The sequence below is a fragment of the Vombatus ursinus genome, unplaced genomic scaffold (assembly GCF_900497805.2).
Source record: "Vombatus ursinus unplaced genomic scaffold, bare-nosed wombat genome assembly UNPS02014861.1, whole genome shotgun sequence".
Taxonomy (NCBI): Eukaryota; Metazoa; Chordata; class Mammalia; order Diprotodontia; family Vombatidae; genus Vombatus; species Vombatus ursinus.
The window spans coordinates 6,789,805-6,815,396 of NW_020954639.1; the positions used below are offsets into that span (position 1 = coordinate 6,789,805).

Consider the following 25,592-nt stretch of genomic DNA (forward strand, 5'->3'; position numbering starts at 1 on the left):
GAAAGAAAGAAAGAAAGAAAGAAAGAAAGAAAGAAAGAAAGAAAGAAGAGGGTGTGGTCAAATGACAAGAGTGATTACAAAAACCCACAGTGTAATTGATGCTGTGAACATTCATTTACACCTTTAAACCACTTTCTGACAAGTTTTTAGTCTTGTTACTGAATTGGCCAGATTTAGAACGTTCTACTTCAATGGAGCCACATATATCCCTAAAGGGATTGACGGGGTTTGTCCTCATATGCCACCATGTTGCCTCTTTTATTACTAATTATTTTTCATACTCATAAACACCGAGCTCATGGGGAAGAAGCAGGACCCTGCTTGAGGGCCAAGCTAGTAAAAATTATTTAGACTTCTACTACCCTAACGTTGTAGTTTGACCTTTTAAGTAGAACGAAACAAGCTACGCCTATGCAAACATTTATTATTTTCTTCCTCTGCCCACCATGACATGTTTGGAGACATCAACCAACTTCTGTAAGAATTCTTTTATGCTCTGATCATTGGCTCACATGATGGATGGGGCAGCCTTGTCAACAACATTTTTCACAAAGGACAGAGAGTTCAGGTCAAAGGAGTTCAGTAATTTTTTTGGCTAAAATGCTAAATTTAACCTCTTCATACACTGTAATATCTCTGGTTCTTTAAAAAAAGATATCTGCGCACCAAGCTGCTTAACTCAATTAAAATTTTTCTATTTCAGTGCAAGAAAAAGGCTTTATTTGGGGCTAGAATAGGATGGTAGGGACTCATAGGTCATAAACTCTAGGGGAATCCAAAAAATTAAGTGAAAGTTAAAAATTATTACAAATCATAATAAATTCTAAATTTGCTGTTACTATGTCTGGGCTGGGTGAATTCTGGCCGAGCATTCAGTATACTTCTCAGTAGTGCTAAGGACTGGACACAGAACCTGGTCATGCTGAGTGTAGTCACACACACAGCACTGGCCAGTTGAGAGGATGGGGTCTTTAATGCATCCAAAATAAAATTCGGATTTCTACTTAATGCTGCCATAAAGAATCTAACGATCAATGGATAGTTTTCTGGTGGCTCTGTTTTTATTTAGAAAGAAATTATTTAGAATTAGGGTCACAGACTATTCCAGAAACTTTCGTTTATTTCCTAATATAACTCCATAAAACCCTAGTTAATAATAATTATGATGATAAAAATAGCAAACATTTATATAGCACAGTTTGTAAAACACTTTACTATAATCATTTGATCTTCACAACAAACCTGTAAGGTTGATGCTATTATTATCTCCATTTGACAGATGAGGAAACTGAGGTTGAGAGATATTAAATAACTTGCCCAGGTCACACAGCTAGTGAGTATCTGAGGCAGACTCTGAATAGAGTTATTCCTGACTCCAAGTCCAGCACTTTCTCCACTGTTCCTAGGAGGTAGCTGGGCAGTTGTTTTATTAAGGAAGCCTAAATTTACCAAAACTCTCAATCTGATTTTTGGGGCATCCATAGCTGTGGGATTTTTTTTTTTTTGAATCAGGCAACTACTGTTACAGAAACTTGTTCCATCAATGCATATAAATAACTCATCTGTAAATGATATTCTCAGAAAATTGCCTAGAGTGGTAACAGGTTAAGTGAGTTGTCCAGAGTCATTTAGTATGTGTCAGAAATAAGACATGAAACCATGTCTTTGCCATCCAGTATACATACTTATTAAAATAACTGGACTTTCACATATAGGTTTGTGCATTCCTCTCTCAGTACATGAGTTCATTATGACCAGGGTTTGTCTTACTTTTCTGTTCATATTCCCAACACTTAGCATAATGCTTTGCTTAATAAATGCATTTTCATTCATTTACTCATTCATCCAAACTATCACAGCAGTCCATTTTCCTGGTATTCATCCCTAGTCATCAAAGTCACTTTGTTCTTGGTCTGAGGAGGCATAGGTGCTAAATCTGGTTCTACTAGTGATTTCAGTTATTTTTTCCCTATAGATACGAAATTGGTTTTTAAAAAATAATCACACTGAACACTTCACCGCATGGAAGAATGGACAAAGCATTGGCTCTGGAATCAGAAGATCTGAGTTCTAATCACATATTTAAAAGTTACTCCCTGTGTGACCTTGAATGATTCACTTAAACCTCCATGGAACCTCAGTTTCCTTCTCTGTAAGAAGAGAGGATTCGACTAGACAACTCTGAAGTCTCTTTCAGCTCTTTACACCTATGAAACAACAAATCTACAATGCTACATCTGTAGTACGCCATATGTATCTACATACTCTAACGTATGATCAAAACATATCTTGACCACATCTTAGTTCAACTAAAAGTGGCCAGCTGGGTTTCACTTTTGCCTAGTTCAATTAGTGTGTCAGATTTTAATGCTATATATTAGGAGTCAATTACTGAGCAAATGCTATGATTAAAGTCTTAAAATAAATGTTCTTAACATCTGTAACCTGTAATGGAACATAGAATCTATAATATGCTCTTTCTGGAGAGAATATCAAACTGTTTTATACTTTTAATAAGAAATTGCATACTGTCTTATTCTTTTCAGTATCAGGAATACCACCACAGTTTGTCTATTTTATTTAATAAAGGAGAGTAAAGAGAAAAGGAAAGGAAAGGAATGTTTCTCTTCTAAAGACTCAGGAGAAATAGCTCAAGGCTTTGAAGGACCCACAAAGAATGGAGTGCCTCACTGCCTGGGGACATGCTAAATCCATGACTGAATGGGACAAAGTACAAGCTGAAGAGGCAAAAGTATGCCAGTTTACGGATCTGAATCCATAGTCACATGCTCTGGGGTTTACCATCCAGGTTTAACTTTGGATGAGGAGGGTCATGGAAATTGAATAAGACTAGCTAAAATGTGCTGCAAAACCAGTGTAGTGAATAGGGTAGGTCCACCTTTTAAACTGAAAGAGGTAGGGAAATGCTGAGTTAAAAAAGAAAAAAGACCAATTTCAGAGAACCATAATTACACAAAATTTGGAGTAGCTTCCTGTACTTGTTTGGAACACAAGGCACTCCACAAGAATGACAGCAAGGTGGCATGATGAGTATTGGACTTAGAGTCATGAAGACCTGAGATCAAATCCTGCCTCAGAAACTAACTAGTGACTAGTGAGTCACTTAACCTCTTTCAGGCTCAGTTTTATTATTTGTCAAATGGAGATAATCATAGCACTTATAGAATTGTTCTAAGTATTAAATGAGATAACATGATAAGTGTTTAATAAATCTTAAAGTACTGTAGAAATGCTAGTTATTATTATTATCATCATTAATTAGTCTCATCTCAGAAAGTTTATTAGTTTTGTGTGATAAGTAAATAATATTAACTCACATGTCTTCTACTGTGATGTCTTTCAGGATCTGGCAGTAATCCACGTTCCAGACTGCCTGGTCATCCCAAACTTTGGATGCTAATAGAATTGCTCCAAGTACAATTCTCTTCCAATTTGCTGGACAGATATCTATCTCTGCATAAGTTAAAAGCCTTTCAAGATATACCTGGGAAGACACGAAAATGCCAGAGCTAAATGACTTTAGTTTTTTTTTTTCATTTACCAACATAAACAGAAAGAAAAATTATTTAAGTACTGAAAATATAGCCCCTCATCTTCCTTTAAACAGGGAGTTACCATTTGATAACATTGGTGTGTGTCGAGGCTGAAAGGCTCAACAATTCCAATGGAGTTTCCTGCAAAGATCAGGCCCAATGACCTGATTGGGCCTGACTTGCTTAATCTTACCAGAATGATTAAAGAGACCAAATAATTCCTGGCAACCACAAGGCAGCTTCTCTCACTATATCAAGTAATCAAATATCAACACCTTTCCAAATACCAAAAAAATGCTCCAACAAGTAACCAAAAGAACAATGAAAACGTAAAGGAGGCAAAATGGTTGTAATAGGCTTTGTTTTCTAAAAAGATTTAGGCCCAAGTTGGAAAATTATATCAATGAGGAAAGAGGTAAATAAATGTCATAATTTATCCTGAAAGCAAACAAGTAATATTGACAGCCATCTTTCATGATGGCTCATTAAGTTAAAAAGTTTGTCAAAGAGACTCTGGCATAGGAGATAAAGCACTGGAATCTGTAGTCACTGGAGAAACTTGAGTTCAAATCTCACCTCTGACATTAGCTGGGGAATGATGGGCAAAGTTTACCTTCTGTCATCTTCAGTGTCCACATCTGGAAAATAGGGATAATAATACCTGAGGTACCTACCTCATAGGGTTGCCATGAACTTCAAATGAGACAATAATAACAGCTAGCATTTATACAGTATCTACTATGTGCCAGGCATTGTAATAAGTGCCTTACATTATCTCATTTGATCCTTACAACAACCTTCGGAGATAGGTGCTATTATTATCTCCATTTTATGGATGAGGAAACTGATGCTGAGGGAGGCTAAGTGACTTGTCTAGGGTCATCCATCACACCATGTCTAGCAGTACTCTTACCCACAACACCACCAAGTCACTTTGCAAACTTCAAAGAGCTATATAAATGCAATTATTACAATTTTTCTAGAATAATGTGTTTTATGAACCTGTGTTATCCTTGGATGTATAATAAAGAGATGCATTTTTTAGTTTTTAGCAAACATGGTGAAGTGTCTTTAAGCAACTTAAGTAACTTTATTTAAGCAACTTTAAGTAACTTATTTATAAATACATTTGACTTTAACAAGACTTAGGCAAAATGGGTAGAAGAGACATCATCCCTGTCTTCTACATGCTTGCACTCTAATTAAATGGAAGGCATTCAGAAAGAATGATAAAACAGAGAGCTACCAACAATCATTCACAAAGAGTAACAAGGCAACTTCATCACGTATATTTCTACCCGTTGTACATATTTTTGGATTTCCGGTTTCATTTTATAAGTAAACTATACTAAAACAGCTAGATAAACAGGCCCCACTCTGATGCCTGACTGTAGCATGGAGATACCAGTGGGTTTTTGAAAGCTATGCCAGAAGATCACAAGCTTTGGCAGGTGCCAACCACATTGGACAGGCATCGGGTGCAGGCCTGATGATGGGTTGTGTCTGTGGTCCAAAGCACCTTTCCAGCTCTAAGCCTATGAAACCATCACCAGCCTAACTATGTTTAAATTCATCACAAGATTGGCTGCAGGATGATTAATTCTTCCAACACAGTTAATCTCAAAGACCATCTGCTTGCTAAGTTATGGAAGGTGTGACTGGTAGAGTGGGTGCCCACACTATTCTCAAAGTACTGAAGTGTTTATAAAAGGCATTAAGAGATATTGGTACACTTGGGAAGAGTGAAGCTAATAAACTATAATATGGATAATTCAAACAGGCAATGTTTCAAGCTAAGGGATTCTAATATTCATGAATGGGGTGGAATAAATCAAAATGGAGTCTATGACATAATTTAAATAGGGAAGGTTTCATGAAAGAAGTGTAAACCTTAGAAAGGACTTGAGAAAGGGAGGTATTAAAGTCAGATTTTGAGAGAATAAATATTAAACACAAACAGCAACATTTGAAAAGTTGTAAAATAGGGGTAGCAGATACATATAGCAGAAATTCATTAGTATGACTAAATCAAAAATCAGATCCAGGAAAAAGGGAGAAATGAGGAAGACTAACCTACATGCAAATTCTGAGATGGTGTGACATAATGCAGATAAAGTGCTAGACTCAGAGCAGGAAAGACCTAAGTTCAAACCCTGCCACACATACTGTGTGACCTTGGGCAAGTCATTTAACTTCTCTCAAATTGAAGTTCCACATCTGTAAAATGGGAATAGATAATAATAGCCCGTATCTCACAGGGTTATTGTGAGAATCAAATGATTTAATATGTAAAGAGCTTCAAACAAGCCAGCTTCAAATAAGCTAAATGTAAGTTATTATTATTATTATTGTTATTATTGTAATCTAACAATGTTAAAACACCACGAAGGCTTTTTGTTTGTTTTTACTCTGTTTTAGCTCTGGGATGCAAAAATCCTTCATCTGCTACTAAATTGTGGCTAGGACTTTTCAGCGCAGTAACCACACCTTTCATTTATAAGTGTGTATATAAATGTTCTCTGTGGATAAAGGCAAAGAGGAGCCAGAGGGTGATTTTGGAATGGTTTCTTCCACAAAGGAAGGTCTTGTCTTGGGGACCATGCTCCACTGATGCAAAGTGTAATAGGGAGAAAGCTGCAATAGGACTCTGGCTTTTCTCCCTACTGGTCTAATAAAACTAATTCTCCAAGATCACAAATGACACCTCTCAAAAAAAAAAAAAAAACACACCTAAATCTTCCTACTGATCATTTTTGTATTTAGATCAGAGTCATTATACACATATCCATCCCCCTCAAACCCCAACACACACACACACACACACACACACACACACACACACACACACACTGAACCTTCCCATGTGTCAAAGAAAAGTAATCAGGGAAAGCATCTGATATAGTGATCAAATCTGACAACGTATACAAAGTATCACGTCCTACTAGTCCCTCACCTCTATGCCTTGAGGGGTGAAGTATGAGTCATCATGTCTGCTCTAGGCCTTTCACTGATTTTTCACTTGCTCAGAGTTCAACTTCCTTTTGATAATCTTTTCATTTACATTGTTGCAGTTACCGCACATATCGTTTCCTTGATTCTACTTCTATTATTCTGCATCAGTTCATGCAATCTTTCATTTTTCTCTGAATTCCTCATATTTAACGTTTCTTACTCTACATTAAAATCCCATTACATTCCTATGTCATAGCCTCTTCAGCCATTTTAAGATCAATAAGCCCTCACTTTTCTCTAGTTCTTTGTTACCACAGAGTATGGTTATGAATATTTTAGTATATAATGGATCTTTGTTTTTGTCTTTGACTTCTTTGGAGGTATTTTCAATAGTAGGATCACTTGGTCAAAGAGACTAGATAGATATGAATGGTCGATTAATTGCTAATTCTAATCCTTTTCTTAGTTCTCATCCTCCTCCTTGGATTTTCTGCAACATTTCCCACTATTTATTAACCATCTCCTCCTATATACCCTCTCTCTGTCCTTCCTTGGCAATAGGATGGTTTTCCTTTGGCTCTCCTCCCATCTAGTGACCAATCACATCTCTTGCTGGTTCATCTTCCTCCTTCTATCCCCTAAGTATGAATGTCCCCTTACTATAAGGTTCTCTTCTAGGTTCTCTAAGCCTCATGTAACATGTCCCAAATGGAAGTCATCATTGCCCCTCTACATTTACTCCCTACCTTCTAACTTCCCCATTTTGTTTGAGGGTACCATCTTGCTCCCAATCACCTAGGTTGAAAACACTGGTGTCATTTTAAATATGCAGAGTGAGGGAGTTAGAAAAATAGAAAATGACACCAACATTTTCAATTTACCTGTCAAATGTCAGAGATTTGATCACTATAATATCATTTGCTACTACTGCCTAAGCAAAAATTCTTATTACCTATCACGGGGCTATTTTAACAGCTTCATATTTCTTTTTCTCTCCTTCATTCTCACCACTGGCTAATGCATTCTTCACAGAGCGAGCTACCAAAATCATTTTCATACTGAACAAGTCTGCCAAAATAATTTCCCCTGCTTAAAACGGTTCATTATGGCTACCAGGATAAAAAACAAACTCCTCGACCTAGCATTTAAAGTTCTCCTCAATATGGCTTCAATCGATCTTTCCAGACTTAATGAAAATGAATGAGAGGGGGAAAATCACCTTGTTTTTGCTAGAGCATTAAGCAAGAGAAGGCAAAAAGCAGCCCATATACCTCCAGACCTAAAGAAGTGTATATAGTGCAAACTTGTTCAAGTGATCATAGGCTGAGGCAAGGTCTTGGAGGGGACAGAATGGAATATCAAAACTTGGATGTGGTATTTTAGCTATAATGATTATTTCTTGAAGTAAACAACTTATTGTCTGGGACTTCAAAATCTCTTTAAGTGGGATAAAGAGCTTAATAAGTGATTGTTAATTGATTACATAGAAAAAGTGAAGAAAAATGAGATTATATAGAAAAAAGGTGGAAGGCATCAGAGACAAATGAAATTTACAGAATCATAGTAACTGATTTGACTTTCAGCAGTGCACTGTTTGGGGTTATGATTTTTATTTACATTAATATACACAGAATCAAATAATCTCAGAGTTCAGACCTCAGTGGCCAGTCAGTCTAACCAGCCTCTATGACATTCTTGACAAGTGGTCAAGACTGAAAGATGTCCCTTCCTTTGGGATATCTCCTAAGCTCCCTTAGGAGCTCTGAAGACAGCCCAGTGTACTTGTGGATAGTACTAATCATTAGGAAGTTTCTCCTTCTTCTGAGTCTAAATCTGCCCCTCTCCAACTTCTACTCTCTATTATTCTTTGTTCTGTCTTCTGGGGCCAAGCAAAACAGGCCAAATATCTCTATCCCAGGACAGAGTACTTGACCATGCCTCTCCCACAAGTCTCCCCCTTTCCAGGCTAAACACGCTCAGTGTCTTCTAACTCATCCTTCTATGGCATGATCTCATGGCTCCCCACCATGCTTTCCACTCTCTTCTAACTCAAAAGTGGACTCAGTACTCCAGATGTAGTGTGACTGGGGCAGGGCCCAGTGGAACACAGGGTATATCACTGCTCTTGTTCTGGACACAGAGATTCTCTTTATGAGGGGCTGCAGTATCACACTGATGTCATAGTCCACTAAATCCTGGGACCTTTTTTTCAAGCTGTATCTAGCTATGCTTCCTTAATCTTATACTAGGTAAAGCTGATTTTTTGAACATGCTTCACATCTCTTCCTCTTAAGTTTCATCTTATCAGATTGGGCCCAAAGTTGTTTGTCAAATGTGGCCTCCTGTATCTGAAATGTACTCCTCCCCTGCAGTTGCCTGCTGAATTTCTACTCCTAATTTAAAGTCCCCCTCATCCAGGAAGCCTTCCTTAACCTTCTCCTCTGTCCAAGATCAAAATGATCTCCTCTATGCCCTCCCCCTTTAGCCCTTATAAAACACTTTGCTTACTTTTTTTTGCATTTAACACATATTATTTTGTACTTAAATATTTGTAAAACACATTTGATAAAGAGGTCATCTGGCTTCTGCTTAAAGACCTCCCAAGAAGGGAAACCCATTACCCCCTGAGAAAACTCATTTTACTTCCAAGTGACTCTAAATGTTAGGAAGTTTTTCTTTCTATCAAGTCTAAATGTTCCTCTCTGAAATTTCTAAAATTATTCTTGGTTTCTGCCCTGTAAGGCCAAGCAGAACAATGGAATCCCTTTTTCACATCATTTCACAAACTTAGAACTGAAAAAGTCTCAATGTAGTCCAAATCCTAGATTGCACAGATAAGGAATGAAAGCCAAAGAGGTGAAGGGATTTGCTTCTGGTGACACAGGTATTGTATCTCCTCTGAGTGTTCTCCAGTCTAACCATCTCCTGTTCCTTCCTATGTTATTGACATGGCATGGACTCAAGGTGCTTTGCCTTCCTGGCTCTCCTTCAGATTATAGATCAGACAGCTAAAGCTACAAGGGGCTTTTGAAACCAACTAATAAGCTTTCTTCATTTTACAAATAAGGCCTAGAGAGGTCACACAGGGGCAGAGTGGGGATCTGAACCCAGTTCTCTGACTCCAAATACAGCATACTTTTCACAGCCCCATACTGCTTCCTCAATGTAGAGGCTAAATTCACAAACAGAAGCACTATTACAAACATCTGTTTAATAAAAGCTTGCTGAATAAATGAATCATTTACAGAAAATGGAAATCATTCAAGCTTGGTGAACTGTTGAGTGCCTAATACTATAGATTCACCAAATAAGATGAGGTTTTAAAGACATATTTGAATTATAAATAAAAATGTGCCAATGTTTAGCTTGGAAATTCTTGAGTATGTTACTTAATATCAAGATGAGCTTCCTAAAAAAAATAAACACTCCAGGAAGTGATGTAATGGGTCTAGAGCCAAAAGACATAGGTTCAAATCATACCACTAATACGTATTACCTGTGTGACCGCAGGCAAGTTATTACCTGTGTGACCTCCCTAGAATTTGGTTCACTTCCAATTATAAAAAGAAAGAATTGGAATAGAAGGTCTCCAAGGTTCCTCCAGCTCAGAATCTAGGATTCTGCACAATGAAGATGCATTTGTGATACCAAATAGCAGACTGCTCCTATTTAGTTAACAAGATCCAACATTCATGGCCCTAATGTAATTTATCGCCCTCTCCTCTTAGGGTGGGTACCCTACCAGAAGCACTAGTGGACTAGAAGGAGCAATGGGTTCTGGAGATATCTTACCAGCCCCAAAGAGACCTCCAAGAAGATACCTACATTCAGTCTTATCAAAAGACAGGAACTGAAAAATTGCCCAATATGGCAAGATGAAGGAATTCCAATGTATCAGTGAAAGTCAGCCCAGTAGGACTGAAATTTCAACAAATGTGGCATTGTATAGCTACCTGAATAGCATACCAACTAGAGTCTCCTATCCTTAGAGAGTAACAGAGGCAAACTTTAGAGGTAAACGGTTAACAAACAGAACCCAAGCCCCTCTCCAGTTTGGGAAAAGCAGCTGACGCCACATTTTCAGTCAAATGCTCAAGAGCAGACCTACTCCGACTTAGGACACCAAGCAGGCAAATGACTAGTGACACAGAGAAAATGAATCATGACAACTATTAGAAGATTAATAACAAAGGCTTTGGGGAGACAGGAGAAAGAAAGGGTTGATAAGAGAGCAGCCTGTCTCCTCTCAGGTTTAAAAAACCGAAAGTTGGGGCAGCTAGGTGGTGGAGTGGATAGAGCACCGGCCCTGAAGTCAGGCCCTGAGTTCAAATCCAGCCTCAGACACTTAATAGCTGTGTGACCCTGGGTAAGTCACTTAACCTCGATGCAAAATCATAGAAAACCACAGAATTTCAGAGCTATAGAAGCTAGTGAATAGTAGTGCCAACCTGGAATTGTAAGAACCCGAATTCAAATCCTACCTCTCACAGAAACTAGCTCTGTGACTCTGAATGAGATATTTGACTTCTCAGTAGCCCAGTCCATATTCTAAGAATCAATGTTTCTGAAGAGAGTCATTCACACTGGTAATGATTTTGTTCCATGAAATCACAAAAAGAGATCATATCAATCCCCTTGTTCTATAGATGAGGAAACAAAGGCCTAGTGTGGCCAACTGATCTGTCCAAAGTCACACAGCCAGCTAGTGACAGAGCTAAGACTAAAACTCTGGTCTTCCATCTCTGAATGCTGGGCTCTATCTACCAAGATCCTTACTGCCCTTCAAATGGGCAGTAATATTAAATATTAACAGAATAATTATTTGTATTAATTAATTTACTAATTAGATTAACTAGTTTGCAAGCAGGTTTGCAAAGCACTTTATAGACATTATCTCATTTAATCCTCACATTATGGTGAGGTAAGTGCTTTTATTATTCCCATTTTGTGGAAGAATAAACTGCAGCTCAGACGGGGTTGGGGTGACTTGCTGAGTTTCCTATGAACCTTAGCTTCAAAAGGCCAAGGTCTCTCACGGCATCCGTGGCCATCTCCAGCTGTCTTGACCTATATTTTGCCACTGGACCCTAATGACTCTGGAGGAGAGACTGAGGCTGATGACTCTGCACTGCTCTGCCTCACTTAAATCCAGATCATTTGCCAGTCAAGACATCACCCTGCTGATGTCATTGGTCTCCTTCAAGAACGAAGGACGAACAACAATCTGTGAGCCTGCTCCCCTTAATGTCAATGACTCTAAGTTCAGGTCCTAGACAGACTAAAAATTAACACAAGACTACAAAGTACCTATTGGATAGGTACACTGCTATTAGCACTTCTACCAAAGGGGTATGTATTTCTAGACATATAAATTAAGCAGTTAAGACAGCTGTTTCAATAATAGGAACAAGAATCCCTGCTGTTAGTCTGACAGTGAAATATGAACCAACTGGACCATAAACCTAATTCAGCAAAATGTTGAGAGCCTAAATCTATTGCTGCGCCAAATAAAATGAGGTTTCAAATACATATTTGAATTATAAATAAAAATGTGCCAATGTACAGTCTTGAGTTTTGACTATATCATCTAATATCAATATGGACTTCCTAAAAAAATAGAAACATCAGGAGGTGATACAATATACTGGAAAGAACTTTAAACAACAATAACAAAAAATAACTTTTTCAAATGATGTTAGAAAAATCAATCAAATCCTCACCATTCCTCGCCCTAGCTGCTTATCCAACCTGCCTGGGACCAGAATACTGAAGATACGGAGCTAAGAAGATATAAATCCAGAAATGCAGCCAGAATCCCAACTTGACCAAATTTAACAGAGAGAAAGTTATCACGTGGCAAAGGGGGGAAAGGCTGTGATGTTGATACTTTGTTTACTCAAATGTAATTTGCCAAAATGAACCAGGCACGGTCTGTTTGCAAGGGTCTTAATTATGTGAGATGTTTTATAATTCCACCCCCAAAAGCTTTATTTACAACTTATTCTCATTTCTCCAAATCAGCCAAGACTTCACCAGGCATCGTTTTCTTGCCAGAGAACAATTTTAATGGGGTGTGAAGGGGGAGAAATAAAGTCAAGTCGTGGGAAAATTCTCCTGGGTAGCTCCGTTCCTTTCCCAAAGTGCAAGAAAACACGAGCTATAACCTTAATTCACTTAGAGTGTGTCACTTAAATAACTGACATTTACAAATGCTTTTAAAGGTTACAAGTATTTTATACAGACACTCTCACTTGAGTCTCACAACCATAATCACCTCATGGACAAGAAACCAAGATCCAGAGGAGTTAAGTGGCCCATGGTCACCCAGCTAATCAGCATCAGATTCAGGCCGTTGGATGGCCAACTCCCTGACCCCAGGCCTAGCACATTCAGTACTCAAATGACTCCACCAGGGTCCTGCCCCCACCCCTCATCTAAGGTCTCACCACAATACCAGCAAGTCCTCATTCTTTAAGATTAATGGCAATGCTACAGGATTGCCTCATAATTTTTCTCACAATAAATTTTTTGTCTCCTTGTCTTGTGTTTTTATCTTAAGTATATTTTTATCTAAAGGATATGAAGGAAAGCTGTGTACCTCACCAGCAAGGGACTTTTAATGATGAACTTGAACTTCCACATTTGTAAAAATCAGCCTAATACCCTCTGCCTATCTCCCAGGATGGTTGGGATGATCAAATAAAACAGCACATGCAAAAAGCATTTTGCAAATTAAATTGCTATAGACTTTTAAGGTCCCTTGTGCCCCATAAATATAATTTTGAAAAGAAATCTTATACCTAAGTCAGCAAGATTCAGTTCAATCCAATAAAGTCAATGTTTATTAAGTGCCTACCATGAGCAAAAGCATTGTACAGGACCCTGGAGCTGGCTGCTTGCACCACAATAGCAAAAAATCTTTTGAGAATGCAAGGAATGGTATTTAAATTTAGGCACTGAGGTCCAGTAAAGTGCAATGCAAACATGTCAAAATGAGCACTATTTACAATGTCTGATTTACAATATAACAGGCAGTACTGACTGTAACTCTGACGTGTTTTCTTCCTGTATCTCTGGGAAGTTAGGAGGCGCCATAGTGCACAGAGTGCTGGGCCTGAAGTCTTAGACACTTACTAGCTGTGTGACCCCGCGTGAGTCATTTAACCCTGTTTGCCTCAGTTTCCTCATCTATAAGAGGAGTTGGAGCAGGAAATGGCAAATCACTATAGTATTTCTGCCCAGAAAACCTCAAATGAGGTCATGAAGAATCACACGTGACTGAAATAAGTGAACAGCAAGAAGTATCTCTCCTTATATCTCTCCTCCATTGAATCCTTTGCACTCCTACAGCCACCCCCAGTTTAGCTCCTCATCACCTCTGGACTATTACAGGAACTTCCTTTAAAGGGTCTCCCTACATCCAGTCTCTCCCTCTCCAACCCATTCACTACAAGAGGCAAACTGACCTTCCTAAAGCACAGGTCTGACCTTGTCTCTGCCCCTACTCAATAAGATCCAATGGCTCCCTCTTGCCTCTAGGATAAAACACAAACTCTTGTCTGGCTGTTAAAGCCCTTCCGCATTTGGCTCCAAGCTTTCTTTTCAGTCTTCTTCTACATTACTCCCCTGTCAATGCACTCTAAATTGCTGCCGAATTGGCCTTCCTCATAAACTTCCTTTCCTCCTCTTCTTCCAGGCCTGCAATGACGCCGACTGTCTTCCTCACCTCTGCTTCACGGAATCCCTGGCTTCCTCAGATCTCTGCTCCAGTGCTGTCTACTAGCTCCTTCTACTGCAAAAACCCACACCACCCCCATCCCCAGGCACCCTGCCCCTCATGGAAATGACTCTGCATTTCCTTTTCTGTGCGTATGATAAATATTTATTGATTGCCTGCCTGCCTATCTCCCCTCATAAGAACGCAAGTTCTGTTCAGAGTGGGGATGCTCTCTCTCTCTCTCTCTTTTTCTTTTAAATCGAAGTACCAATGAGCATGATACCTGGCACAGAGTAGGTAGTTAATAGATGCTTCCTGAATGAATGGAAGACATCTTCATTACAAGAAATCAAAAAGGGGTTACAACATTATTTGGGATCTCTAGCATCTCATCAGGAGCCACCTCCCCTATGAGGCCTCTCCTCATTCCTCTAGGTGGTAGTGCTTTATCCCCCATGAAATTATTCACTGTTATTCTGTATATAGTTTTATTTGCTCGTTTGTAGACATTTTCTCTCTCCCAATAGACTGTTAGCTTCTTGAAGGCAGGAGCGGTTTGTTTTTGTATTTTTAATCCCAGCATGGTGCTTTATGGATATCTGTTGAAATGCATTTCATTTCTTCTTGGAATCGCTATTGAAGGGGCAGAGGAGCAGTTTATCACATCCCCGTTCATTTTACAGTCCGCAAAGTGACTGACCAAAGGTCCTGCTCTAGACCTCTGATCCTAGGACTCCTAACTCCCTCTAGCAGAGGCCTGAGCAGCACCTGGCTACTGCGCCCTTGACCCTGGTCTATGCCTCCTTTCTAACATGCCAGACCGAGGACCCGCTACCTCGAGGCCACATGTGGCTTTCTACTGCTGTGCCAGACATTCTCACACTTCTCCTCCATCATGTGCCTATGCCTCGAACGTCCCTCCAAAGGGCCGCCTTCCTCTCGTCACTGCCAACAAGCTCTGTGTTACTCTCTGGCTCCAGTCTCACTTAACACAGGCAGTAGAGTCAGAAGGTTGGCAGGGATATGCAAAAGGAGAACTTGGGGGAAAGGACAGCTCACTCACATTTTGCCCCCTCACTGCCAAACTGTGTTTTTGAGGTTCACATTTTTTTAGCATCTATAAACCCACCTTAGGCAGCTCATTTTCTCAGTGGATAGAGTATTGGGCCTGGGGTCAGGAAGAGCCCAGTTCAAATCTGGCCTCAGACACTCACTAGCTGCATGACCCTGGGCAAGTCACTTAACCCTGTTTGCCTCAGTTTCCTCACATGTAAAATGAGCTGCAGAAGGAAATGGTAAACCACTCCAGTACCTTCGCCAAGAAAACCTCATGGACAGTACTGGTGTGCTATGGTCCACGGGGTCAGGAAGAGTTAGACACGACTGAACACCAACAACAAAAAAAAACAACTTAAGTATTCCTTCTAAACCTTCCAGAAAACAAAACAAAACTGAAAATCAACATCATCTAAAAACAACTTTTGGCTAATTGCTTCAATTTGCAGCCTCCCCTTTCCCCAGAGCTAAAAAACAATAAAAATGACAAACTATCTTCTCACTTCCCTAGCTTTACTTCTGAGTAACCAATAGTATAGTCTATCATCACCAAAAACATAAGTAGACCTCAATTTGCATTAGGGAGGAAAGAAGGAAACAAGTATTTATGAAGCACCTACTATGTGCCAGGCACTGTGCTGAGTGCTTTACAAATATTATCTCATTTGATCCTCACAACAACCCTGGCAGAGAGGGGCTATTAGTATCATCCCATTTTGCAGGTGAGGAAACGGAGACAAACAGAGGTTAAGCACCTTGCCCAGGGTCACACAGCTAGTACAAGTGTCTGAAGCAGGATATGAACTTGGGTCTTCCAGGCCCACTGCATTTTGATGAGCGCTATCCTTTATAAATTTTGTAATAGAAAACAGACGTGGCAAAGCATAAGGTTTCAAAAAGCACACAAATGAATAAAGGGGACAAATAGAGGGATTAAGGGAACATTTTCTAAAGGTCCAGGGCACTGCAGGAAGAGTGAGTTGAGGGAGCCATGGGATGGCCGTGGGCAAGGACCTGATTGGATGTGTGTCCCCAATGCCTGGCTCAGCACCAGGAAGCACTCAATAAACACTAATTAACTAATATTCATTCAGAACCAATTTAGAATAAATGGAAGCTTTAAAAGACTCATTCAGAAAAATCAGGAGATGTGTGCTAAGTGCCCATTGATTATGGTTAAAGGTTCAAATTCAGACCTTCCACTGACATAGCAATCTGTTCTGAACCTCCAGCCAACTGAAATGAAAGTTCTGACCCACGAGCCGTCACCCAGTCACCCAGCTGCACATTCAGTGTTTCAGAACCAAGGGCCAGTGCGTAAATGACAAGAACAAGTCAGAGTAAAAGTAATTCACAAAATTCTTATGGATTTCCTCTTAAAAACAGACTCCTGAAGAAACGTTTTCCCCCCATTCTTCCCTGCATCATCTGTTTTCTAAATCAGACGTTCTTTCTAAGTTATTCTAGATCCCTATTTTGTTTTCTTTGAAGAAAAAGGTGACGTAAAAATCGATTCAATTTTCCCAGGTGATGACAACCTAATACTTATCCAACTCAAGAATTTATGGAAACGCAAAAAAATTTCAAAATGATTTTCATTAATATGACTGTATTTTCAGCCTTAGCAGCTAAATGGAGACACTGCAAAAAAAGACAGAAATTCTTTGGCCATTCATCACATTCATTCCAAATACTAGTTTTTCTCTTTGAGGAGATGCAGAACTGCCCATATGGCAAAGCACATTCTGGTGAGGGGGGTCGCTTTTTTGATATAGGAAAAAAACACTGCTCTGGGGATGAGAAAATCCAACTTCAAGTTACAAATAATAATAATGATTGTTGTTGTTCAGTCATTTCAGTCGTGTCTGGCTCTCCGTGGCCCCATTTGTGATTTTCTTGGGTAAGATACTGGAATAGTTTGCCATTTCCTTCTCTAGCTCATTTCACAGATGAGGAAACTGAGGCAAACAGGGTGAAATGACTTGCCCAGGGTCACACAGCTAGAAAGTGCCTGAGGCTGGATTTCACTCAGGTCTTCCTGAGTGTAGCACAAGGCTTTCTATACACTGGCCGCCTAGCTCCCATAATAATAACGATAGCTAGCATGTGTATAGCCCTACCATGTACCTCGCATGGTGTTAAGTAAACATTTTACAAATATTATCTCATTTGAGACTCACAACAACCCTGGGAGGTGGTGTTAATATGATTATCTCCATTTTACAGAGGTGATTGAACTCTGTGATATTGAAGGTCTCCTTCCAAATCTAAAATCCCATGGTTCAGCACAGAGGCACATCTGGAGGTAGGAGACAAAGCCTCTCGTAGTCAATTTATTTGAAAAGAAGCCGGATTCTTTGAATTTCTACTACCACCAATGATGAATTGTGTGTGTGTGTGTGTGTGTGTGTGTGTGTGTGTGTGGTACTGAAGGCACTAAATAATGACCAATGATTGGACCTATTCATGGGGCCAATAACAAACAGCAGGGAAGAATGCTAGTTTTAATGTTAATGTCTGCTTATTTGTAGGGTATATACAGTCCGAAAGGAAAGCCATGTTAGAAGGTTCTGGTTGCCCCATTCAAGTCAACATTTAGGTTGTTAAGCATGGGAAGTTAGGTTCTATATAGTTATTTCTCTCACCAAAGTTCCAAATTATTTAGTCATCATTGTCTGTATAGCTAAACGACCCTCAGGACAAAGCACTGTGGGAAACAGATGCAACCCATTTTGCCAGCCAAAGGCAGCTGGGTCAAAGAGTGGAGAGACCCCTGGGCTCAGTCAGGAAGACCTGAGCTCACATCTGGCCTCAGCACTTGCACAAACTGTGTGACTCTGGGCAGGTCACTTAATCTCTGTTGCCTCATTCTCCTTAACTGCAGATTGGGGATAATAATAGCACCTGATTCCCAAAGTTGTCATGAGGAACAAATGAAATGTTTGCAAATCACTCAGCACAGTGATTTGCCTGTGTCTGGCACATAGTAGGTGCTATATAAATGCTTACTTCCTTCTCAGCCACTCTTAACCTGACTTTTTAAAAATTTTTTTTAATTTTTAAATTTTTTTTTTTTTTTTGCTAGGCAATGGGGTTAAGTGACTTGCCCAGGGTTACACTGCTAGTAAGTGTCAAGTGTCTTAGGCCAGATTTGAACTCAAGTCCTCCTGACTCCAGGGCTGGTGCTCTATCCACTGCACCACCTAGCTGCCCCTTGACCTGACTTCTTAAAGAATCTTAAGTTTAAAGATAAAGATTTATTTAAAGATAAAAATTTATCCCAATTGCATGTAAAAACAATTTTCAGCATTCATTTTTTTTAAATTTTGAGTTCTAAATTCTCTCCCCATCTCTCTGAGATGGCAAGTAATTTGATTTAGGTTATACATGTGCAATCATGCAAAACATATTTCCACACTTAGAAAGTATCTAGAGGCAGTATGGTGTGGTGAAAAAAACTCTGGACTTGGAGTCAGAAGAGATCTGGGTTTCAATCCTACCTGAAACTTACTGGCTAACTAAACACCCAGCTGTGTGACCACGGGCAAGACATACTTCTCTGAGAACTTGGTTTCCTCAACTGTGAAATGGGGATCATGAAAAAATACACAGAGAAAGAGGAAGTGCCTACTATGTGCCAGGCATGGTACTAAGCTCTGGGGATGCAAAGAAATTAAATTTAATTCAACAAATATACATTAAGCACCTAAAAGGAGCCAGGCAGGCACTGAGCTAAGAGCTAGTGGTACAAAAAGAGACAAAAGATAGTCTCTGTCCTCAAAAAGTTTACAATCTAATGGAAGAGACAACACGTAAACAAATATATACAAAGCCAGCTATACACAGGATAAATAGGAAATAATTAACAAAGGGAAGGCACTGCAATGGAGAGAGATTGGGGCAAACTTCCTGTAAGAGGTGGGATTTTGTTGTTTGTCTTTCATTTTCAAAGAGAACCAGTGACATCACAAGGTGATACCTTGATTCATTTGTAGATTGGATTTAAGTGAGCCAGAGTTGCACAAAGCCATCAGCCTCACTCTCTCTTTCAGAGTCCTTGAAGTCCAGTGGCAAGACAAAAGTCAGGATGACTAGTGATGGCCAGGGATGCAGTGGATGACCTTGGAGTCTTCAATGTATCACCAAGTTCTAAGTGTTTCACAGAACTTGCTTCAGCTGCTTTCATGACTGTTGGAACAAATTGCTTTCATCTGCCCATTCCGCTGGGGAAGTCTTCACATGCTTGGGGTACACAATCCCCGTAACTCACCAACAGGTTTGTGGCTTAGCCCATCTGCCAAGACAGTTTACCAGGGTGTGGCTGCTGCACATGCCACAGCTTCTTGGAGCCACAGGTGAGAGTTGAGTGCCAGGCAGACACCAAATGTGGATGAGCAGCCCTGAAAAGGTCTCAGCAAGCTCTCACACTAGAGGTGCTAGTCCTCCCTGAGCACCCATATACCTCAGGGGGATTTTAGTTGGTAGCTAAAGGAAGCCAGGGAGGTCAGTAGTCAGGATGGAAGAGGGAGAGAATTACAGGCATGAGGGACAAGGCAAAAGACAGTTCCTTCAAGAAACTCACAGTTTAATGAGGAAGATAACAAGCAAACAACTAGGTACAGATACAAAACTCAATATATGTGTCAACAATTATTGATCTGTCCAACCCACTCATTTTGCACCAAACAATTGAGGTCCAGAGAATGACTTGCCCAAGGTTATCCTGCTAGATAAAGGCGAAGCTAAGATAAGGAGCTAAATTAGTGGCACATTTTGAATGTTCTTTGCTAAAATTGCATTAGATAATGGATCTCTGGATGGGAATTTTCTGATGACAAACACAAGACTTTAGAATCAAAATACCATACTAAAACAAAACCAACTGAAGCAAATAACCACAGGCAGAACTACCTCATCAAGTCATTATTACATTTGTCAAAGCCCAATTGTTTATTGAATAATAAAGAGGAATCAGATACTATACCTGTGGGCCTGTCTAAAGTCACAGCTGGTGAGTTGGGGAGCTGGAACTAAAAATTTCAAACTTATTCTACCACAGCTTCCATTGACTGGGTGTGGTAACCTATCACAGGGTCATCATCGTCATCATCATCATCATCATCGTTGTCATCATCATCCTAACCAAAAGGATAGCTGGCATTTAGATAGCTACCCCCTCACTGTATAATATGGAAAAATTAAATGCAACTTGTTTTTCAACATAAATCCATCTGCCTATAACATATCCTCTTTGGTTTAACTTAAATACTGGGGATTTTCAGTTCTTGCACTTGGCCGGAAAGCTGGATTTCTGCACCAGACATAAAGGCTGCAATCTGATCTTTCAGCATCAGTGACTGCTGCCACTGTTCCCACCCCTCCCCTTCACTTCTCTCCCATCTCACAGCGGGCAGCACGCCAAGGTGCCAAGATTACAACTCCCTCCAACAAGAGGGAGCCCAGATCTCAATGCCGATGGCTGCTTTTAATTCTGGAGGGCATAAAGAGAGAAGAAGAATAGTACAAATATCTTGCTCAATGGCCACTTTCAGCCTGCCTGCCCAGAGGCCTGCTGCTGGCAGGCCTCCTAGACAGGGAGGGGCAGCCCCAGGGTCATGCTGCAGCCTTCCTCCCAGTTGGGGGGGAACTAGAGGAAGGCTCTAACTCAATTCCCTGGGCTGTACTGAAGGACAGATATTATTTACTGACAATCAGATCATAAAACACAAACTTCAAGCCCATTCCAGCTTACATTTAACTCACAGGACAGCTGGAGAGTTGGAGAATTATAACTGTTCCCACCTACAACCCTATCTGTAATGTTCTACAGACTCAAAGCAATTCTCTGTGCTGTCACCCTCTGTGATAATGGAAGCCAGTGGGGAAATAGAGAAGGGGAGAGAAGGGAAGGTAAAACATATCTTCATTAAGTTCCAGAACAGATCTCAATTCTTATGCCTGACTTTTCATTATTGAGGGAAGAGAATAACTGCACATTTGTCTTATTCACAAACAAAGCTGGAGTTTAGGCTCTTGAACAGACCTAACGTAAGCAAAGTTAATTCCTCGTTTCTGTTACCCACATCCTTGTATCAAAGAAAAAAAAAGATAATACATCTTATTTGTTCAATTTTATTTCCCAAATAAGGGCTAAGCAGTCTAAGAATCTTTATTAATCTATTAGGATCACAGGATTTCAAGGCCAAAAGGTCCTTAGGACTCATCTATTAACCTTCACCTTATAGATGAGGGAGTCCCCAAGAGGGGAAGCAACCCAGCGAAGATCTCCAAGATATTAAGTAGCAGCCGAGGCTCAAACCCAAGTTTTCTGCCTGAAAATCCAGTGCTCTCTTCCACCACACCATGTCAGAAGGAGCCACCTTCTTCTCTAAACACTGATGCTACCAAGTACAGAAGCTAGATTTATTATACACCTAAAACAATAAAAACAGCAGTGACCAATCTGCCCTATTCCTTCACACAGCAAGCTAAGCATCCATTATTTCTTGTAAGCATCATTAAACTGTCCTAAAAACTTAACTAGAAGCTATGACAGCTTAATACTTTGATAGCAAGCCATGCCATCAACCCAAGGTGCCCTGAAACCCTATTGTTCCCTGTCTCCCCTCAGCCAAAATGTTTCACCTCCCCGCATCATCAGGACTAAAGACACCAGACGGAATGACACCTGTGTTCAAGACACCAAGCTTGATCTTTTTGTGGTGGCTAAGAATTGGAAATCAAAGGGATACCCAGCAATTGGGGAATGGCTAAACAAGCCATGGTATGTGATTGTGATGGAATATTATTGTGATATAAGAAATGACAAGCAGGATGATTTCAGAACAACCTGGAAAGACTTACATGAACTGATGCATAGTGAAGTGAGCAGAACCAGGAGAGCATTGTACACAGGAACAGCAACATTGTTTGATGAAGAATTGTGAATGACTTAGCTATTCTCAGCAATACAATGATCCAAGACAATCCCAAAAGACTAATGATGAAGCATACTATTCACCTCCTAAGAAAGAACTGATATTGCTTGAATACAGACTGAAACATGCTATTTTCACTTTCTTTCTTTTTTGAGTCTTCTCACACAAAATGGTTGATATGGAAATGTTTTACATAATTGCACAGGTAATAACCTATATCTGATTGCTTACTGTCTCAGAGAGAGGGGTGTGGAAAGAGGGAGGGATAGAATTTGGAACTCAAAACTTTAAATAAAAATGTTAAAAATTTGAAAATAAAAAAAGAATACTTTAAGCTTGGAAGTGAAGGGCTTCATGGCCTATTTTAAGACTTTGGGGGCTTAGCTCCCTAGAAATACAAAATTATTAAATCCAGGTTATAAACTTCAGGTGTTACTATAGAGCACTTTCCAAATCTTAAACCACTATATAAATGTCAGCACTAGGCAAATGGCACCTGGGTGGTGTAGTGGGTAGAGTACTGGGGCCTAGAGTCAAGAAGACCTGAGTTCAAATGCAGTCTCAGACTTTTAGTAGCTGTGTGAGTGACCCTGGCATGTCACTTAGCCTTTGTGTGCCTCAGTTTCCTCATCTGTAAAATGAGTACCTACCTCTTTGAGTTCTTGTGAGGATCAAATGAAATAATAACTGTTAATTAAACACTTACTACAGTGCCCAGCACATAGTAAGTGCTATATAAATGTTGGCTATTAGCTTTTGTTAGCTATGATTGTTATTATCTGCTAAAGCAGCATGCATGCCCTTTAGTCATCAAAAACCAGAGAGGGGCAAGAATCATGGAATCTTATTACTGAAAAGGCCTCACCTAGTCTTGGGCTCACAGTTTTAGAGCTGGAAAGGACCTCAGTGGTCACCCAGCCTAACGCCTTCGTTGTGTCAATCTACAGTGACCAACACCCAGAAAGGTCACAGAGCTACCTAGGAAACGAGCCAGGACTAAAACCCGGATCTCCTGACTTCTGATCTGTAAACTGTCCACCGCCCTGGTACCACCAGGAAATCAAGAGGAGCCTTGGCAGTGCCCCACAGGTACTCACCAGGGTGACAATGGCACACTCAGCAGTCAGCTGGGCGGCGCTGAACAGCGTCCGAACGAACCGGTAAATCTGCTTTTGTTCTGGGTTGTGTTTGTCGTAGTCTGGTGGCACTTCGGATTTCTGCAGAAGGAAATCATTTTCAGATGACTCACCTCCGAACCCAAAGGGCAGAAAAATAATGAAGCTCTATCTCATAAAACAAGGCAGGGGAGAGGGAAGGAGATTACCGAAAGGGGGTGAAGATTTTCATCAAAAATATCTAAGAGCATCCTTCCATCTGTGTCCCTGAGGAAGAAAAAAAAAGAATGTAGAATTTACCATCTACAAGAACATGTGTCATTCACAAAATCAGCAAAAATACATTTTAATTTGAACGGATTTCAGAAAGGCATTGATGAAGTGTGTGACTTGAAGAAATGCCATCAGTGACCATTCAATAACCCCTTTATGTCCATGCTACAGTGAAATCATTTTTATTTTAGAAGTCCATGGTAGTAATAGCAATGATTCATACTTCATAAATTGTACTAAGGAGAAAACTTGGGCCTTTTATTCCCTATAGATAATTTTATAGATATGTGTAGGATGTTACTGGGTGTGTGTGTGTATACGTACACATATATGTATGTGTGTTTATGTATACATATATACTAATGAAGTTTTCTGCTTTTATATATTATATATACATAGATTATATAAGTATAATTACATTTATATATGTATTTCCCTATGTATATACATGTGTGAATATATGCATATACATGTACACATGTGCATATGCATATAGGGATATGTACACAATAAACATATATTGTACTGGGTGTGTGTGTGTATGTATGTATATGAATACACCCTAAGAAAAGAAACTCTTCCTGTAATATCTCCACTCTTTGATCTCCAGCTGTTCCTGAAAAGACACCTGGGGCATCAGTTAAAACCACTGCTAAGCTGTCACTGGTGGGAAAGAAATCTTAGGCTATGAAGAGGAAATGCCCCCAGGGATCCATTTGTGATTTCCACATTCAATTTAGCTAGTGAAATAATTCCAAGTTTAACCTGGGTGTTTTTGTATACTGAACAAGATTACACGCATGCTATGCTTAACTGATAAAATAGTGCCTGGATAACTTTCAAGACATTAAGCTTCTAACCAGCTTAAAAAATACATATAGGAATACACTCTCCCCACCCCCCACCCCACCCCCAAATACTTCCCTATCATTGTATTTTGCAATAAAGTTGCTAGCCTCACTTTAACATGATAAAACCTCTCTCACTTTCCTGCCAATCCCATTGCCTACATGTAACTTCTATGATATTGTCCCCACAGAACTAACTGTCCCCAGGAATAATATTTTACCTATCATGTTTTCACTAATCAATTAATCTTGTTAGGCAGGATATATCTGTAGAATCCTTTAAGTTAAACAATGGGATTTCTATCTATTCTTCCAAAACATGTCGCTAAAGAAAACGAGAGAAGGTATTCATGAAACCAAAAATTCTTTTATGGCAAGTGTCATTTTGTTTCTGGCTTATGTCTTTTCAGTCGGATTCCTTGCACACAATTCCTGGCATATATGAGAACCTTGGCAGCTAGGTGGCACAGTGGATACAGCCCTGGGCCTAAAATCAGGAAGACTCCTCTTCTGAGTTCAAATCCGGCCTCAGACACTTACTAGCTGTGTGACCCTGGGCAAGTCACTTCATCTTGTTTGCCTCAGTTCCCTCATCTGTAAAATTAGCTGCTTGAGAAGGAAATGGCAAACCACTCCAGTATCTCTGCCAAGAAAACCCCAAAAGGGGTCACAAAGAGTTGAACATAACAAGAACCTTAAAAATTCTGGGATGACAGGATCACAGATCCAGACCTGAAAAGAAGTCATCAGAGGTAATTTAATCTGATCCTCTCATTTCACAGATGAGGAAACTGTGTCCCAAAGCTGTTAGGTGACTTTCCCAAGGTTACACAGGTAAGGAACATTAGAGGTGAGATCTGAACCCTGGTCCACTGATGTGAGAGACAGTGTTCTTTCCAATGTGCTACATACAATTTGTATATATTTGTAGGCAAACAGAAAATTCCCTCTCTTTAAAATGTCTGATTAAAGAATAAAAGAGGAAAGAGGACAGCAGAATACATTCTGACGTACTACATGATATTTACAAAACTAGAATTCCTAAGGAACTCAGTTTACTCAAATGAGATTTGAGTAAAGCATTTTGCAAACCTTAAAGCACTACATGAATGCTACTATTCTTACTAAACATTTGCCTA

General features: G+C 39.8%; 1 protein-coding gene across 4 annotated transcripts in view; it reads right to left on the reverse strand.

The window, feature by feature from the left end:
- The window catches only part of CCNY (cyclin Y), a 288,024-nt gene that overhangs the window by 17,062 nt on the left and 245,370 nt on the right, over positions 1-25,592 (reverse strand). For all 4 annotated transcript variants that reach the window (XM_027841625.1, XM_027841628.1, XM_027841626.1 and 1 more), the window contains exons 6-8: positions 23,542-23,599; positions 23,315-23,434; positions 3,339-3,505 (exon numbers count right to left, since the gene is read on the reverse strand). In XM_027841625.1, coding sequence (XP_027697426.1) covers positions 3,339-3,505; positions 23,315-23,434; positions 23,542-23,599 — 345 coding nt within the window. The remainder of the gene's footprint in view (positions 1-3,338; positions 3,506-23,314; positions 23,435-23,541; positions 23,600-25,592) is intronic.